Below are 19,716 nucleotides of genomic sequence, written 5' to 3' on the forward strand. Positions count from 1 at the left end.
ATTCCGCTTTGCTTGCAGCGCGCAGTACCTTTGTGGACGATCGCATTATATCCCCGCAGGTTTGGAGGCGTCGTATATTTTTAAGGTTATGGCTCTTCTGTTACTCATTTCTTGAGCTGAGTGAAAGCCAGCTCACAGTCCGAATCCCAGTTCCAGGTGGCGTCCTTGCTGAGCAGGCGTGTCAGTGGGTGAGCGATTTCACTGAAGCGGGCGATGTAGCGACGGTAACATTCACAGTGCCGAGAAACGCTGTAACTCTTTAGGGCGTGATGGTGTCGGAAACCGTAGGATTGCATCCACGTTGCTTTGTTTCGGAGTGACCGTGCCATTCGATCCCTGTGTCCCAGGTATTCAACGGAGGTTCGAGCGAATTTCATTTCTTCATTTCAGCTTGACGAATTCGCTTTTGAAAGCTTTTAAAACGGCCTCTAGATGCTTCAGGTGTCTGCGAACGTGTCGGAATAGACAACAATGTCTCAAAGTAATTCGTGACGTGCGTCAAGTGGTTTTTTTCAATATGGACTTGACAGCCCGTTCGAAAGTGGCTGGGGCGTTCCGTAGGCCAAAAGGCATGACAAGCCACTCGTAGTGACCGGTACGTGTGACAAATGCCGTTTTTGGAATGTCTTCGGGATGCATCTTGACGTGCCGTAACCAGACCTTATGTCTAATGTCGAGAAATACGTAGATTTTCCCGAGAGAATCGAGAACGTCGCGATGCGAGGAATGGGTTGATAGTCGGGCACCGTCACTGCGTTTAGCCTGCGGTAATCGATGCAGAAACGCGTGCGTCCTTCCCCTTTTTTCTCTGCCAGAAGTGCCGGTGCAGCGTATGGTGACGTTGACAGTCGTATGACGCCTTGCGCAAGAAGGTCGTTGATCTGTCTGTCCATTTCAACGCTATCGGCTTCTGAGCATCGATAGGGAGCCCTGCGGTGGGAACATTGTTGGTGAGAAGGATGCGATGCGTTTCGCGCTGATGATGCCCCGATGTCTGTCTGTGACTTGGAAAAATGTCGTCGTACTTATGACAAGCTGCTTCAATGCGAACTGTTGAGTTTCATTTAGATGCACTAAATCGCAAACTTCAACTTCCTGCAAAGAAGCGTCCATATTAGCCGTGGCATGGTTTGGTGCACGAGGATGCAGGATGTCATTCTCTTGGCGTAGAGTCAGGGTGTCAAGGTCCAGGGACAAGTTAAAGAGACAGGCACTGTCCCAAGCCAAGAAGTAAGTTGCTCTTCATGCCTTGTAGAACATGTGCCTGAATTTCCCTTGTGACTTTTCCTATCTGTATCATTAGATTGACGCGACCCAAAGTTTGGTAGATTTGTGACTTGTTGAACTGAGATGCATGAATTCCTCATTATTTGTAGGTGAGAGCCTCCAGCACTGCTTCGTTGATACAGGTGATCGTAGCTCCCATATCAAGAGTAGCGCTGACAGGGTACCCGTTAATGAGTGCATCAAACTGAAAAACATGAGTTACATGAGCTTTGTCGCCCTCCCTCGTTTCCCTGGTCGGTAGAGAGGGCGGAAATGCTTGCGCGTCGTGGGCATTCATTGTGCCAGTGCATCTGTCGGGAAGCCATCCATTGCGCAGTGTCTGCATTCAGAAGCGGGTGTTCGTAACGGCATGTTAGGTGGACGCTGACGGGCGCTGCCGCTTGCTGCGTTGATCTGCGTGTTTCGACTGGGAAGAACGCGCTGTACTTTAACTCTCTGCAAAGTTGACCCTACGCGCAGCGCAGCTGAAAGCCACGTCGCTGGTGTAGTCGGGTTAAGCCCAGCAAGAGCCATTTCCATATCGGCGGGAAGGCCCTCGTTGAGCCCGGAAATAAGGTGTGCGTCCTTTAGGTCGGCAAGGCGTCCGAGACACGTTTTTTTCGTTATAGTAGTCCTTCAGGCTCTGCCTGGCCTCAGCCGACAATGAATAAATTGACGGAAAGGATCCGCTACGGCGCGGTAAAGCGTTGCTTCATGCTTCAGACAAGCTGTCCCAAGATGCGTCAGTGTCGAACACCTCGGTGAGGAACCAGCGGAAAGCCTCACCTTCAAGGTAATCGGAGAAGTGGCACAGCTTGTCTCGCTCCGTCCATGCAGCGGCCGCAGTCTTCACATCGAAGAGCCGGAGCCACTTTGTCAAAGGGGACGTCCTCGGTGCTCCAGAGAACTTCGGGATGTTGATGACTTTCTTGGATGTTGCCATGATGAAGGGCCGGTAGATCCTGTCGACTAGTGTAACGCAGGAGACATGATGGCAGTACGAAGATCCATGTTTATTAAACACTTCGTCTTCCTCTCTCACCACTACCGCACCACACCGTTCTCGTGTGGTTCGTCACATATATATATATATATATATATATATATATATATATATATTATATATATATATATATATTATATATATATACACGTACTTGACAACCGCTGCAACAGTAGTGAGCGCGAGAGCGTTTCGTGTTCGAGCGCGGCGGTTTACTGCGCATGCGTGCACTCCGCGCGCATGCGCCGCGGCTCGACATGGCCCACTGGCGGCCGCGAAGGAAGCGCCGCTTCTCACCCTGCAACTCCGTTTCCCTCGTAGGCAGCACAGAACAGAGCGAGGATAGATAATAATATACATACTCTAACTTTGAGGGGCAATTATAGCGCGCATGACAGCATCAGGCTACGTACAGAAAAGTGACCGACTTCATAATCCGCTTGAAGGCTCTTCCGCTAGGCTGCGCGACATAGCGGTTTGATCTAAAAATATAAACCCTACTAACAACGCGAAAAGGATGACGGAATCGGTCACTATATTTCACGTTCTTTCATTTCTACCAGAACCTAATCGCACGTTCTGTCCGCCCTTTAAAGGGGCCCTCTAACACTCTTCAACCCCCATTTTTTACTCGTGGATTGCGTAGACTGAAGTACGGACGAACTAGTGCAGCAAGAACGGCAGCGATAGCGGCACGCAGTACGAATTTATTCAATTTAGAAAATTCAAAATACAAGAAAAAAAATGCTGCCCTCAACTCGATTTTCGCGGGGTCACGTGACCACATTTCACTCTCTGCTGTGACGTCGGATGGCGCTCCAATGAAATGGGCTGAAGGCTCTTACGTAGGGGAAGCTCGCGCACCATTGTTGCTTCTCCTTTCCAACGTATTGTTGACGTCGTTGCCATAGTAACAAACGTGGTTCCTCCTGACTTGTCAGAACTTGAGCGGTACTGCTTCGTAGCGAGGCTGGGGAGGCTTTGTCTACTGTTCCTTACAACGACATTCCATGTCATTCCCTCTTCTCATTCTGAGAAGGGAATTTGTGGAGCGGCATGGGCGGTTAAACACGGTCGCCCCTACGCGGGTTGTTGGGGGGCACCCGACGAGTTCCAAGTGTGCAGCGACAACAATTCAACGAAGAGGATTACTACCGCACATGCGGAAAGAGGCAGCTCGCAACGTACAGACGCAAAAAGAGGAAGGGGGCAAGCGTTTCATATGGACATCCGACCGGCCAGGCAAAAAAAAAAAAAAAAAAGAAAGCCAGAGCAACCAGAGGCGAAATTGCAACCGGCGCCTCTGTCGTACCTTGTGGTTGTAGTGAATTTTTTGTTGCGACGGCGGCTATTTGGAGTTCATTGAAAAAGCACAGAAAAGGAAAACGAACACAATAGTAATCTCAACTTTGATGCAACGCCGTTATTACTTCTAACGTTACATTTATCCATCATAGGCAGCGCCATCTTCGTCATTTCCGCCCGCAATAGTTCTGGCAAGCGCCTACGCGCTGATGCGGTCAGCAGCGATGTAGCGACTTCAACGCGTGATTAAAATACTAAATAATTTGATATCGGTGCTTAAACTTATGCTAAAATTATCCCCAGCCATCTCTACGCAACCCGCAAGTAAAAAAATAGGGGTTGAATAGTGTTGGAGGGCCCCTTAAAGGTCATCGCCCCGCTCGTAGCGTTGCGCGCGCGCGCGCTCGGGTGGACTTCGCCCTACAGGGCGTGGTCGCCTATGTGCGCGCTTTTCTCGTGGAGGAGGAGGGCGGGGTTGTATGTCTTGTGCTTTCACCGCGATGTCCGCGCTGCAGTTACAGAGCGTACGAAGGTCACTTCGCTCGCTGCAGCGGCCGCGTTTGCGAAATTAGCACGCTGTTCAAACAGAAATAAGGAACAACTGTGACACTTGATAGTTCGCGCTCGCCCTGTGTGGGTTTTTTTTCGTGCGTCCTCTGCGCTTGAGCGACGCGCTGGAAATTTCGAGCTGTTTTCCGTTCTTCGCGTTGCATTCCAATTTGTTGCTATCGCATTCATTGCTTCGCCGTTGCGGCGAAACTGTGACTTTTTTTTTGTTTTTCTTTTTTCGCTGATGTTGCGATCAACCATATCTTTACCACAGTTGCCCAGAAAAAGCTGCTTGTTGGAGTGTTTTCCGCCGACCACCTGCTTGGAAATGGAATGTGCTTGGTACTCTCTATAGGCGCGCTCGGGAAAAAGGCAGCGCCGCGTGTCGCAATCTTGCCACTCCGGCAACCGGTCACTTGTGTCAATCTTTGTCAGTTGATACTGTTCATATCCAAACGATAGGATAACTAAGAACGACAAAAGATCTCGATAAATGAAACAAAATCAAAGAATAGATCAAACCGAGATTATGTACATTTTAGTACAAGATAGTTAAGCCCGTACTGCTAGTAAGATATTTTCCATGAATAAGTGAATATATCCAAGGAGCAGCTGCTACTGGTGGCCTCGCTGATATTATTCCACTGTCTTATCGCTAAAGGAAAGAGTGAGTTTTTAAAACAGTCAGTACGAAATGGATACTCCTTTTGTGTTTGTGTGTGTTTATGTCGTGATGGCCATGTTTCACATCTGGAAATGTATCTGCAGACATCAATGATAAATTGGTTGTGCAGAAGCTGGTACAAAAGCATTAGAACGGACTATGTACTGTTCGGTTTTGTACTGTTAGAATCCCGGCTTTCTTGAGTATTTCGGTGGGTGAGTCTAAGCTTATATACTGATTGTATATACTTCAGCGCTTTCCTTTGGACGCCTTCTACTTTCTTAAATGGCCCCTCGCCAAGCGACATAGCAAATTTTAGTTAGAGGCTGGAAGTTGTTGTGTGCTGATTGAAGAACAGTATGCTGCAAGAATTTTTCAAATCGGTCCCATTACGAGCTGAGAAAAACAATAATTTGTAGCGGCGCGAAACCATCATGCGCGGAGGCGAGTTTAAAACCCTTGCCACTCGCCCCGTGTAGCCTTCGCAAGCCAAATCTCTCCCTGCCCTCTTCACTTGACACATACGCAAGAACACGTCATGCGCATGCATGGTCACGTGCGCATGACGTGCCCGAGCCAGCCCGAGCACGCGAGCGGCGTTGCACGGCCGCCGGCGTTCTCTGTGGTGTACTGCCTGTTTCTGCGGGACAGGCATGAAATTTGCGACATTTGTACGGGCACGAGAGTGGCGGTATCATGAGACAGTGCCGCATTAACGTTTAATTGGACGCGGTAGAATAAATGAGCATAATGAGTGCTCGAACGCGCCAGAACATTACTTCCGTTTCCAGGGCTGGCGTCTGCTCGATGCGCTAACCGCGGGGGCACGACCGCATGCGAAACGGAGGCACATTAGCCGCGCATCTCGCTGCAATTCACGGGGAAAATTACAGCATATCCACGGGTGAATGATGAAGAGCTTGGGCGAAGCTTCTGAAGCAATCATGGTCTCGGGATCCGCTTCTCGTTGAGCCCGTTTCGCAGCGGCGTCCTTGGCGCGCTGTTTCCGCGAAAGAATGCAAGTTCCGCGAAAGAAAACAGTCTGAACATTTTGATCACCGAATTATCCCCTACAAGGCGCTACTCCTGGAAAAAGAAAGCAAACACCGGCGACACCCACTGACACATTTGTGTCTTGTGTTTTCTATCTTTGTCCCCATCTGCGTGCGCTGTAAGATGCAGTACGAACTAGCCCACCGAGCCGTCCTCGTGGATATTAGGCCGACGCCCAAAAACATTACAGAGCTTTAGTAGTGGGGCCCGATAGCGGCTTACGTACCTAAGCCGGCCCTGGCGTTTCTTTGTATTTTCATTGCGTGCGGCTAGAAGCACAAACTAACGCGATAGCGTGCGTACGCAAGCAGCTTGTGTACTACGGGGACAATGCCCTCCATCTATTGTCATGGCCTGCGCCATGTGACCGTGAATATTACCGCGCATACCAACGCACCGAAGCGCCGCTCGTCACCGGCCACTTCACCCCTGAAAAGACGCAAATTTTGGTTGAAGTTTCCACCATTTCCCCATTAGGAAGCATGGCGTAGCACGTGTCGCTGCTTAGGCAACGTCCATGATTTCCTCTTTCAGGCTTTTATCCTAGCATTGTTCAGCAATCAGTGGCAGGCGCGACGGAGCTCTTATTTGCAACCTCAGCATCGCGGCCATCGGCAGCCAGTAAAATGAGACTTTCGTAGAACAGACTGACGTGCTCAAGTGTCCCTCTATTGTGCACCTTTTCAACGAAGGCGCCCTGGGTGCAGCCAGGGCGCCTTCGTTCAGCCAGGGCGCAAAAAAAAAAAAAAAACAAGAATTCACTGCCGAACCCGATTTTGCTCCTTCTACCCGCAAGGCTAGGCCTGTCTCTACTGTGCACTTTGCCAACCGAGGATCCCTGGGCGTCGTCATAATCCCCTCTGAGCTGTTGTTAATATGCGTGACCACACAAAAATGCCGGCTGCCGAGGCTGTGACGTCAGCTTTTCTACTCCTGTACAAGTCCAGACAGGAGGTGATCCTTCTCTTCGTTGGAGATGAAGCTGAACGCTTCGTTTTTGTAAGCCCCAAGAGTTTGAAGGCACGCGCGTTTTTTCGCAGGTGACGTGCCAGAATAAGTAAGGGGGTGAGGGAAAGGGTCCGCTGCGGTAGGACGTGCTTATGATTGGCGGGCCTGACTTTCCTCCTCTTTGCCTTCAGGCAACAGACGACGACAGCCAGATGATGGCCGATTGGGCGAGCGAGCAAGCAGTGGAAGCCGTTCTGCAGGAGATAAAGGGCCACAAGGACTGGGAGGTCCTGCGCGCCATCATAGACGGCGAGGACGAAGCGTTGCAGCAGGATGAAGCCGACTGGGAAACCGAAGAAGCCAAGAAGCAGCGCAGCCTTCACGCGAACGCCTGCTGCAAGGGCCATCCGCCCTCGGCCGGCAACATGAGGCCCTGCCAGATGAGCGCCTACCAGCGCCTCGACAACGGCATCACGCCGATCATATTGGCCTGCGTCCTCTCTTTCGTGGTGAGTCATCGCTGCTTTTTGGGGTGTCGCGTCGTTGTGATGAGTCGAATGCACGATGTGTGCGGAGCACGACCTGCCCGTACCGCGCCCCTCCTGCTGGCCAGAACCGTATAGTTCTGTTAGCTGCCACTACATTTCTTGGCGCCACCACTTACCCCCATCCTACCCCCATGCCATCGCACATCTAGCTGTGTTGCCGCTCATCCTGAAAACAATGCAGCAACTCAAGGACGAAGACAGATACAGCGGGACGGTCGCTGTCCCGTTGTTCCCTTCTTCGTCCTCGTGTTGCTGCGCGGTTTCAGGGTGAATCGAGCCCTTAATTAATTACCCTTCTTTCGTTCATTCATAGCGATGGTCTCGTTCTGGCAGGCTTGATGCTATCATTGGTCAGCCGCCAGCTCGTAAAACGATCACGTGCCATGTCGCGCCATAATAATATAATAATATCTGGGGTTTAACGTCCCAAAACCACGATATGATTATGAGAGACGCCGTAGTGGAGGGCTCCGGAAATTTTGACCACCTGGGGTTCTTTAACGTGCACCTAAATCTAAGTACACGGGCCTCAAACATTTTCGCCTCCATCGAAAATGCAGCCGCCGCAGCCGGGATTCGATCCCGCGACCTACGGGTCAGCAGTCGAGCGCCATAACCACTAGACCACCGTGGCGGGGCCCATGTCGCGCCAGCCGCACCATGATGGCTAAGAGCCGTATTGACTAACACCCGCAGGTTCAAATGTACCCGATAAACTGGACGGGAGGACGACCGCCGCTGTAGCATCGGATGCGTTATTCGAAGATTGCAGGCTTGGACCATTCCGACGGCGAATTGTCTTTTCGTCCACTTTAATTTCTTAAAGGGATACTGAACAAAGATCCGTAAAAAATGACGAAAACATCGAAATTGTACTCGGAAGACATGCCTGTTCCGATACACAAAGTTTATTTCACGTGTTCTTGAACAGTTGGCTGTATGTTCCGAGGATAATACGCGATCGGCGGCTGCACGCCAGCGCGAGGCGTGACGTCACATCCACAGCTGCTGACGCAGGGTGCACGAAGAGGTGGTGGTGGTAGTGGTTCTGAGGAAGGAAGAAAATGGCGCTAATTCTAAGCGTCTTGAGGGTGGGGGAAGGGGGAGACAAGAAAGGAAAGAAAATGAAGTGAGAGTAATGATTCACGCAGCAGGGGAAGCCACTAAAGCTTTAGAAGCGACGTGTTATTCACACGAGGGAGAAATCCGCGGGGGACACTGGGGAGGGGGGGGGGGGGATTGTGGATCACGTGACCGCGGCGTCACGGATTAGTGAGTGCCCCCCCCCGCCCCTCCTCTTCGGTGGACACGCGGACCCTTTTTCCTACAGGACAAACGATCCCCTGGTGGTGGGGGATGTAGCGGAATTTCGGGCTCTTGTTTGACCACGGCCAGTCTGAAGGCGCGCGCTCGCTCCCTAGGAGCGAGCGCGCGCCTCCAGACCGGCTGTGGCACATAATTGTTGCTGCAGAAACCTAGTGCGTTCTATAACTCGGCTCATGTAAATTCTTGGCATCGGCATAATTCCGAATGAGTTGCTTGTTAAACTTTTCATTTTCCCCAAAGACACACGGCGGAAACAAACAAACAAACGTGTCTATAATTGTGATTGCACGAAGTGTCAAAAGATGTCGATACTATCGTTCGCATGGCCATCCGGATGAAGGGGAAGGGGGCCACCCCCTCCCCCCCTGGAATTTCGAATAATATTGTTCTTTGCGGTAGCAGTACGCTAAACAGCTTGATTAGCACATTCAGGTCCCGCATATCTATGTGAAACGGCTTTATGGATTGCCAGCCAACTTTACACGCTATACGGTCATGTCTCATGGACTTGTTCTTGTGGTCAGCGCTCTTTCGACCCAGCTTTTTCTCTAGAGTCTGTACTGACTCTATGCTATCTGGTATTCCGCTACGCCTTTGCGTATAGCGGAATACCAGACCGACTAAACATCTCTATTCTCGCACACCTTGCGCAGATCCACCCCGTTCTCATGCTGCTGCACAGGATGGCGCTGCGAGTGTTCCGTCAACCCTGCGACTGCTGGTCGGCCTCGAGGTGCCGGCGTTGCTCGTGATCAAGACGTTCATGTTCGCCCTGCCGGTGGGCGTCGCGTCGCTCTTCGTCGACGAGATGCGCGATGCCGAGGACGGCGTCGCCACCACGATCGCCTTCCTCATCAGGCTGCTCATCAACGCGACGATCGTCGTCTCCGGGGGCGGCAACCTTCCACTGTTGCTGACGTTCTTCAAGGCGAGCACATTGCATCTCGATATCACCCGCCGCAGTGCTCTAGTGGTTATGGTGCTCGACTGCTGACCCGATGGTCGTGGGATCAAATACCGGCCGCAGCGGCCGCATTTCGATGGAGGCGAAATGCTAATGGGCCGTGTACTTAGATTTAGGTGCACGTCAAACACCAGAGGGTCAAAATGTCTGGAGCTCTCCACTACGGCGTCCCTCATAATCATGTCGTGGTTTTAGGGTGTAAAAACCCCAATGATTATTATATCGATATCAGTGCGACACGGGCGTACAGGGTCGCTCACATTTAAAGGGTCCCTGCAACACTTCTTCAAGTAATTGTCTAATGGCTTAATTAATAGAGATTATTGCTTACGAATCGACTGCCGCAAAAAGTTTTAGAATCCATCAAGTACGAGCGGAGTTACAGGGATTAGACACACACTTCAAGCGCTTTCTCTCTCCTTTCGTACCAGCGACCGCGTTGAAAGCTACGCAGGGAGGGGGATGACACGGGGCAAGAAGACGCGCCACTTCGTCAACTCGCATCATGACCTTGAGTACTTCCTTTTCATTTTTTCCTCGAAGGCGCGGCTTACCATCAGTGTGATCGCGAGCACGCCCGCGTTCACGTGGCGGCATCCCGCGGCGGCCACGGTATCTATGCAGCACACGATGCTCAAATCAGCCAACGGCCGTGGACTTTGGGTTTATGACGCTGCCATTTAGTTTTATGGCGTCATTTGTCGAGAGAAGAAGGAACGATTTCTCGGTGACTTTGAGAATTAGTTGTAAATTCCATGCCGCGTGTTGCGCTATAATGTCTGGCTCGCGTGTTCTCGGGAGCCTCGACTACCGATCGGCAGCGTTTTCTGACCATGCTGGAAAAGTGCTGCAGAGCCCCTTCAAAGGGACACTAAAGTGAAACAATGAATCGGTTTGGACTGATAAGTTTTACGCTGAAAACACGAATGTCGTTAATTTCACCGTCATAGCTTTAATAATAAAGGAGAAAACCCAAGGTGAAAGTTTTATTTTTAAATTTCGCGCCGAAATCTCCGCGCGTGACGTCACGGATTTCAAAGTGCACTTTTCGTATTTTGGCGGTGCCATCAAATTTCGAGGCTATAACAAGCCTGTTGTGGGTTTCCTCTGTATGCAAGGACATTCCCCACGAACGGTCGGACACAGCAAACGTTTAGAATATATTTTAATTCACTTCCAAAGTGTACCTGAATGCCCATTATCCCGATCGAAACCCATCGCTAGCGCACCAACACTGACGTAGATCTGTAGGATGGGCAACGGAAGTTGTAGTGACGTCGCACCAAACCTGCTGTAGTAACGTGAGTGACCTCCGCCACTTCCGCAACGTACGTACCGGCTGTAGTGAACTAGAATATATTTTAGTTCACTATAGTACCGGCAAAGCATCGGTTGCTACATCATTCGCCGAGTTTCGATCGCTTCCTGGCTAAGTGCGTCACAGCCTTGTGTGGTCACGTGACCACGCCTCCTACACTTCTACGTCACTGCCCAACCTCGGCGCCCAGAAACCGAAACCGAAAGTTGTCCACATAAAAAGGCGATATTAAATTATGTAGCGAGAATACATGAATCTTGGTGCGTGCATCATGCTTCCTTGAACTATAGGAAACGCTTACAGCAAAGAACGCGCAAGCCACAAATTTGGTGGCACCATCCCTTTAAGTCTCCCCCTCAGAGGAAATGTACCACGTGGGCCCTAGTAGACGCCGCGAAAATTTGTGACGTTATGGCGAGTGGTGCGGAACTTTCAAGGTGGCGTCGCCACGTGCATTTTCTTTTTGCGCGTTTTCTCGCTTACCTCGTGTCTTCTCACGACAAGCGCGGTGATTTTGGTATTGTGAAAGGGTAATTCTGGAACACAAGAAAAATCGCTGAGGCAAAAACCAGTCAAGATGCCGGACAAGGGATAGAAGTGACACACAATGACTGGACTAGCAACTGGGCTGGTTTTTGCCTCAGCGTCATGTACCAACTGACACAGACTTCGACCTTATTGCAAGAAAAACCGTTTTTCTTCTTAAAACACCAACGGAAATATCGGAGGTAAACCTTGATCAAACCTCCAACATTGATAGAAAAGACAAGCTTTTTCTTTTCTCTTTCTTTTTTTTAAGAGATTCATACGTAGGCGGGTTGTCCTGATATGATCTCCGCCCTTACCAGCTCGGCGTCCTGGCACAACAAATCTTTAGCCACGGATGCTTCACTTACAGCGAGTGCAGATATCACTGCAGGATTATTTAGGCTTTTGTGGTGCTCTACTCAATGCCGTATCTACTGATTTTGCACTGGTGATGCCCGAAGAAACTTCGAAGAGTTCTGATAGCCTAGGGAGTTGCTGTTGTAAACAACTATCAAACAAATAATGGAGAAAAGCGTTTCCCATCCGAAGCTTGACGTCACGTAAATAAGCAAATACAATTGGATGAGGTATCTATGCAAACCCTTACTGGATGGAACAGCGACGGCTTTGGACGGAGCTTACATTTATTAACACGATAAATACAAAGCAGCGCTTAACACAAAGTAAGAAGTGACACACACGGCGCTGAACTTGTAACTGGGTTTACCGAAAAATGACGTGTTGCTTTTTTTTAAAGCAAACGGCTTAAATCAAGCGCGCACGCTCATTGTCAAAAGCTATACACTCGTCATTCCCAAAGGCACCGCCATTTGGGAGCTCACTGGTCACCCCTGATCAAGCCCGTTTCCTGGGATGATAACACAATCACTTCCTTTTCTCGATGTATGAAATGACCCAGCGACTTCTATTGTGTAGCTATCATTATGAACAAACAAGATTTTAGTGACACCAAGAAACGGTACACACTGGCACTCAAAACAGTGCTTGGCCAAGTTAGTTTGTTTCTTTTGTAATGAATTATTGTCCTCTAAAAGCCTCACATTAACGCACCGGCCCTTTCCACGTAAGGCTCCAGGACATAGCAAATGGACTTGTTAATCAGGGGTGACCAGCAGGGGCGTAGCCAGAAATTTTTTTCGGGGGGGGGGGTTCAACCATACTTTATGTATGTTCGTGCGTGCATTTTATGTATGCGTGCCTATATACGCAAGCAAAACTGAAAAATTTCGGGGGGGGGGCGTTGAACCCCCCCGACCCCCCCCTTGGCTACGCCCCTGGTGACCAGTGAGCTCTCACGAGGCATTGCCTCTGGGAATGACGAATGTATCGATCGGTTTTGACAATGAGCGTGCACGCTCCTTTTAAGCCCTTTGCTTAAAAAAGCAACATATCACTTTTCAATATATCCCACTTGCAAGTTCAGCGCCGTCTGTGTCACGTGTTCCTTTGCCCTGTGTGTTAAGCGCTGTTTTATATTTATTATGGAAAGCTACAATCTGTCTGTCTTCTTTACATTCATTCTTGTCTTGTAACCGACTATACCCACATAAAGATTCGCTGTAAAACACTTTGCGTGCCATGTTGTGTTCCTTCGCAGAGAATGGGGGCGCGGATCATATTCGTGGTGATGCTGTACACCTACGAGAAGTACAGCAAGTACCTGGTCTGCCAGCGGCCCACGCTGGCCGGTCTGTACGAGCCGGCACAGTGCGTGTTGCCGTCTTGGTGCAAGCTAGCCCAGGAAAGCAGCGACCCGGAGGACACGTTCCGGAGGGCCTCCTGCTTGTACCAGAGGCTTGCCATGTCTGAAGAAGGAGCGATGCTACAGGTACGATGATGGGGAATTGACGGTTTGCAAGTAGTGTGTATTGCGCAGGCGCGACCGCAAATATTTCCTAACCAGAATAAGTAATGTAGACGTTGAGGGGAAGATGCAAGGCAAAATTCTTGAACGAGGGGTGTAGCTGCCCATCAAACACAAAACCTCTATAAAGCGTCTTTAAAACGTTTAAAACCTCTATAAACCTCTATAAAACGTTTTATAGAGGTTTCGTGTTTCGTTTCGTGGGTAGAGCCAACGTTTTGGCAAGCGCTCTTGTCTTGTTGCCTCCTTGAAGAAGACAGGACCACTTGTCGAAGCGTTGTCAACAGCGACGCCCCCGTTCAAGAATTTGCCATCTCTAACCAGACTATGTCGGAGCACAAACTTGAAGTTCAAACGAACTATTGTATCCATTCGAAGCTCGTCCTTCTCCCTTTTCTTTTCTTCTCTGTCTGTACACCGCAGAACGTACCCGAACACAGGTTACCCTGGGTCACCAGGTTTACTGCGTAGGGTAACAATGATGCACGAAATCTCCGCTGTAACTTTTGAAAAGTTCTCTGACTGACATGACGTCGTGGTGGCGCGTTTAGTCGATGATGTCGACACGGCGTCATCAATTAGGCATGTTATGCCTAATCTATGCCTATGTCCGTTATATCTATTTCTCCCTCTTGACCAAGTTAAGGCGTGATACTGATGTCAACATGAGGTCATCACGTGACGTCATCAGATGATTTCATGACTTTGTCACGCGACTTTTAGTACCATTCGTGTTCACGCCGGACGACGCTGGACGCCAGATTTTTTTTCTTTTCTTTTTTTACACGTGCATTGCCACAAAGGTTTTGTGGTGTCATACACATCAGATTTTCTGTTTGATAAGGATCATCATCATGAAGTGTAGGAATAGTCGCTATTTTTTGGGGGGAGTGGGGGGTATTGAGCTACGAGAACTCTGCCAAAGGTTCACTTCGAGCTCTTTTTTTCCTGGCCTTGTCCACTAACGCAGTCGCACCACGAGCAGTACGGCCAGAACCTGAACAACTTCGCGCGAGACAACGCAATCGGAGCGTGCGTTTGGGTCTCCACGATGGTCGTGTCGCTGTTGGTGACGTTCGACATGGCCAAGACCGTGTACGCCGACGTGCTGGCTAGTTGGCGCCTGTTTCGGCGATACAGGGAGAAGCGCCGTGGAGGACTGGGCTGGAGAGCCGCCCTGCGAATGGCGGCCCAAGGAGCGCTCGGCGAAGCGTCGGAGCAAGACGAGGCGACACCCAGCGGTACGTACCAGGACTCTGTGGCAAGAATCGGTAGCTAGTTTGAAGTGTAGTCCTCCTGATTCATGCTATCCGCGCTTCTAGTCGGAAAGAGTCGTAGGCGTGCGAACAGCGGGGTCAGACCCCCCCCCCCCCCAAATAATCTAAGGGGGGCACCAAGTCAGCCCTATAACTTTACCTAGTCAGGCATCTTCCTGCATTGTTTGAAGGGAGTGACAAGTGGCTAGAACGTGTGATTCGATCCTGGTGGAAACTAAAAGGCCGTGAATTATAGTTGCATATTCAAGCCTCCTTTTAGGGATCTAAGTAGGATTTATATTTTTTGATCACGTGTAACAGTCGCAAAAGCCGGTATGTCGCGTATCCTATATCGTAGCCGCCCACGAATCCTTGAAGCTGGATCATGGAGTCGTTCACTTTGCTGTACGTAGTCTGGTGCTTTAGTGCGCACCATATTTAGCGCTCAGAATTAGAGTATGTATATTATTATACATCCCCGCTCCTCTGTGTGCTGCTTACGAGATAAAAGGAGTTGACGCTGAGAAGTGGCGCTGCATTCGCGGCACATACTGGAACACGTCGAGCCGCGGCTCATGCGCGCGAAGTGCACGCATGCGCAACAAACCACAGCGCACAAACACGAACCGCTGCCGTGCTCACCGCCCACTGCTTGTAGGATGTGTTGTGTGTACGATTTCACACTCACCGCACACCGAAAAATTCTTATTATATAAAGCTTTCATGACGTTTTCCGCGTTACCATTCCATGATTAGACACTCTGACGGTGACCGTTAAGCTTTCCGTTGCGCTAAATAAAATAGGTACCATGAAAATTGCTTGTCCGCCCCTTTATTGTGCAGGTTTATATAGTATAATGTTTGCTGGGGTTTGACGTCCCAAACAACGATATGGTTATGAGAGACGCCGTAGTGGAGGACCCCGAAAAATTTAGATTACCGGGGGTTCTATAACGTGCAACTAAATCTAAGTACACTGGTCTCGAGCATTTTCGCTCCATCGAATATGCGGCCGCCGCGTCCGGGATTCGATCCCGCGACCGGTGGGTCAGCAGTCGAGCACCATAACCACTAGTCCACCGTGGCGGGTAATATGCAGGCTTACTGTTATGCAGCTTTTTGGCGATTCCTACTTGTATACGTGTGCGCATCGTGAAGTGCACACATCTGGAAGCATGCATCCCTACCAGCTCGCTCAAGCTTCTATTCTAATGCAATATTGTTTATGATAATGACAGCCTAGGACCCTTTATGTCGTTGTCCATTGAAATATAATTTGCCATCAAAGACAGCCGTTGTGAACAGCATGTCATCGCTTCATTTTCATTATTGCATACATTGCAAATGTTGTTTCCTGTCGGAATGTTCTAACGGGGATGTGGGGCGGAGCGGCGATATTTGACTCCCCCGATGTAGAGCCGTGCGCACGCCTATGGAAAGCGTCGAAGTCACTAGTTTAAACAAGAATGGACTAGTAAGAGAAAGAAACTGAGAACTTCCCGTGGCCTACAGCTCAACGCCATTTTTCACTCGACTCCACACGCATTTCTTTTTAAGGCGAAAGCCTTAGATGCCTCATCAAACGCGAAAAGTGACCGTCGCGACGGCGTCAGCGCGAGTGATGTAAGAAATGATTACGTGATGACGTCACTCCGTGACATCATCATGGCTTCACAGGTAGCCAATAGTTGTAACGTCGTCCTGATGTCATTGCGGCGTCACTGCAGCGTCTCAGTGGTCGGCCTACCTTTGACCAAGCGACGCTGTCATGTGATGATGCCATCACGTGACGTCATAATATGACGTCATCACATGACATCGTCGGTTGGTCAAAGGTGGGCCGATCACGGAGGCACTACAACACTACGTCAGGTGAAGAGAGCCTGCAGTGCCTCTGGTCCCGGAGGCAGTGCGGGAAGCTTTCGAGCGGGATGAACACAATTGACTAAGAGGAAAACGAACAAAATGGCTTTCTCTTTCCGGTCCTATTAGGCAATACATAAGCGACAGCGTGACTTTCTTGAGCTTAAATATGTAAAAAACAAAGTCTGATTCGTTTTTATTTCACCTTATAACCAAACTTTATCCCAGGTTCCAGTGTACCTGTGACGGACTCCTCCCCAGGACCGAGGTCACGCTGAGACGAAGGCGCCTCGCGATGAACGATAACCTTGCCTTGGTTCAAATTTCGGCGGCGGGATCCGACTGCATGCGGCCACCCGAATAACAATTATTGTTGCGCGAATTCGCGTATGACAGACCCGCAAGAGCAATGTCCTGGACGTAAAATTCGTGTCATGCATACTGCGTGAAATACAGGCTAAGCGTCTGTGAACCTTCGATGACGTCACTGGCTCATCTGAGCTCACCTCGGACGATTCTGCCAAAGCAGCACGGGTCACTATATGTTTTTTTAATATTGTGTCGTGCCGAAAGTTTACCTGATCCTTTCACTGAAAATTTGTCGTTATTCCGCTCGTATAAATTATTTTCTGCTCGTTTTCATTCTCTGCATACACTTCCTAGTCATGTTACTCGCGCGCCGTCTTTCACTCATTATACTGTCTCAATTATGTACTCAAACACATTGTCGAATAAAGGCATCGCCGCTGTCGTAAATTCAAGTTGACGGTTTTTATATCAAAAGGGATTCCAGCTGTTCTTAACCCATGGACTCCCGGCATGGTATTGATCTTCTGCACCGACCAGGCGCTGATCAACGTTTAGAGTACGTGGGTTTCACTGTATTTTTTATTTGTTACATTCTACGTTAACTGCCCATTGATTGTAACTGTATATTGAATCTCAAGTTATGTGTATATCGCTGTTATATATATATATATATACAGATATATATATATATATATATATATATATATATATATATATATATATATATATATATATTGTGTGTGTGTGTTTCGCACGTTTGTCGACCTCTTTTTCTACCGCATTTTCCACCAGATCCATTGAATTTCACCCTACCATATATCTGTGTATGTGTCTGTGTGTATGTATGTATAAGCGAAAGAAGGGGCATGCATCGCGGGCTCGTTTCTTTTTTACACACAGCCTAATGAAATCAATGAAACCAAGGTATTTGAGTCTTTAACAGAGCCGTAGCAATTATGACAATAATGGAGAGGAATTTGTGCATATATATGTATCTGTACAGCCGGCCAAATCTATAACTATCGTGCGCGAGCGCCGACTTTTTTCATGCGTCAGCGCCGTGCAACGGAGCCAAGTTGCAAACGGGGCGAGAGTAAGCGCAAAAAAAAAAAAGCATTTGCGTCGCCAGATAACAAACGAACGATCCACATTTGTCAGATTATCTCATGCGCGGGGGCGTGTGACGTATCTGCGGATTTCATTTTCTCGGTTGCTTGCTGACGTTCGGAATCTAAGATACGAGCAAGACGCGCTGCCTGTTCGTCTGAAGAGAGTTAATGCTGGGTGATGTTCTCACGAAGGAACAGCCAAGAAAACGACGGGCCCAGCTGAGCGCGATTCGTGGGCATGCGCTCACTCTCGCCCTGTTGCAACTTGGCTCCGTCGTACGACTCTGACGCACAAAAAAGTCGGCGCTCGCGCACGATAGTTAAAGATTTAGGCGGCTGTACATAATTTACTCTTATAATTGTATGTTGCCCTTCCTGCTAGAATCCCTCCAGGAATTGATAGTAGTAATAAATAAATATTGCGTGGCAGAACAGCATCGCACCAGGCGTCGCGCAAAGAGCGGTACATATGTTTAAAGCTGTCCACTTAGTAAGAAGGGCTCAGCTAAAATTCATCATGAGCCGCATTATCAACAAAGTGGGCAGCTGCGTAGGTGCGCGCGTTGCCATATGGACGCGTAGTGCGCATTTTACTACCGCGTGAACTGGTAAGTTAGGGCATAATGGGTACTTCGAAAATCTGCTTGTAGCCCTAAGGAAATTTTCAACGGCCAATATCAGGCGCATAGACGTTCTTTTCCTCATTTGCACAATTCTGTATTGATTTCGATAGTTGCATTCTATTTGAATAAAATTTATTGTGGGTTCATTTTTCAACAAAAGGGTAAGCTTGTAGCCCTTGCAAATTTGGTATTTCGCGATTTTTGTAAAATTGCATCCTATTTGAATAAAATTTATTGTGGGTTCATTTTTCAACAAAAGGGTAAGATTGTAGACCTTGCAAATTTCGTATTTCGCGATATTTGTAAAATTCCATCCTATTTGAATAAAATTTATCGTGGGCTCATTTTTCAACAAAAGGGTAAGCTTGCAGACCTTGCAAATTTCGTATTTCGCGATTTTTGTAAAATTGCATCCTATTTGAATAAAATTGATCATTGGTTCATTTTTCACCACAAAGGTAAGGTATAGCATCTGGAAATATCATCTTTCTCGATTTTCGGCAGTTGCATCCCATTTGAATAAAATTTACTGTGGCTTCATTTTTCCCCAAAAAGGTAAACCTATAGACTTTCAAAATCTCGTATTTTGTCAACTTTCGAAAGTTGCATCATATTTGAATAAATTTACTGTGGCTTCATTTTGACCAAAACGGTAACTTTTCACCAAAAGACGCCAGGCCTGCGCGGAAAGCGCAGCAAAGTCACACCGAAAGCTCGAAGAGCGGCAGTTCTATAGCCCGTTATAAACTCTCTTGTGGCGACTAATACAAGTACACTAGCACCGTACGCACTACGCCACAAATTCTAATTTTTGTGTGAGCTTGGGAAGTTGGGACTTCGGAAATCTCGGATTTCTCGATTTTCGAAAGTGGCATCCTATTTCTATAAAATTTATTGCGGTTTCACTTTTGTCCAAAAATTATACCCTTAGGAAATCTCGTATTTCTCGATTTTCGGAAGTTGCATCCTATTTGAATAAAATTTATTGTGGGTTCATTTTTAACCGAAAACGTAAGCCTATAGCCTTTGGAAATGTATTTCTCGATTTTCGGAAGTTGCATCCTATCTGCATAAAATTTATTGTGGGTTCATTTTTCACCAAAAAGGTAAGCCTATAGCCTTTGGAAATCTCGTATTCATCGATTTTCGGAAGTTGCATCCTATTTGCATAAAATTCATTGTGGGTTCACTTTTCACCA

The 19,716-nt window shown here is 48.5% G+C and overlaps 1 protein-coding gene across 1 annotated transcript in view; it reads left to right on the plus strand.

Annotated features, from left to right (window-relative positions):
• Window positions 1-17,223, plus strand: part of LOC119374992 (uncharacterized) — a 31,145-nt gene extending 13,922 nt beyond the window's left edge. The window contains exons 4-5 of the mRNA XM_037645189.2: window positions 14,328-14,598; window positions 16,705-17,223. Coding sequence (XP_037501117.2) covers window positions 14,328-14,598; window positions 16,705-16,754 — 321 coding nt within the window. The 3' untranslated portion in view covers window positions 16,755-17,223. The remainder of the gene's footprint in view (window positions 1-14,327; window positions 14,599-16,704) is intronic.
• Window positions 17,224-19,716: the final 2,493 nt, after the last annotated feature.

This window comes from Rhipicephalus sanguineus, chromosome 11 (assembly GCF_013339695.2).
Source record: "Rhipicephalus sanguineus isolate Rsan-2018 chromosome 11, BIME_Rsan_1.4, whole genome shotgun sequence".
Lineage (NCBI taxonomy): Eukaryota > Metazoa > Arthropoda > Arachnida > Ixodida > Ixodidae > Rhipicephalus > Rhipicephalus sanguineus.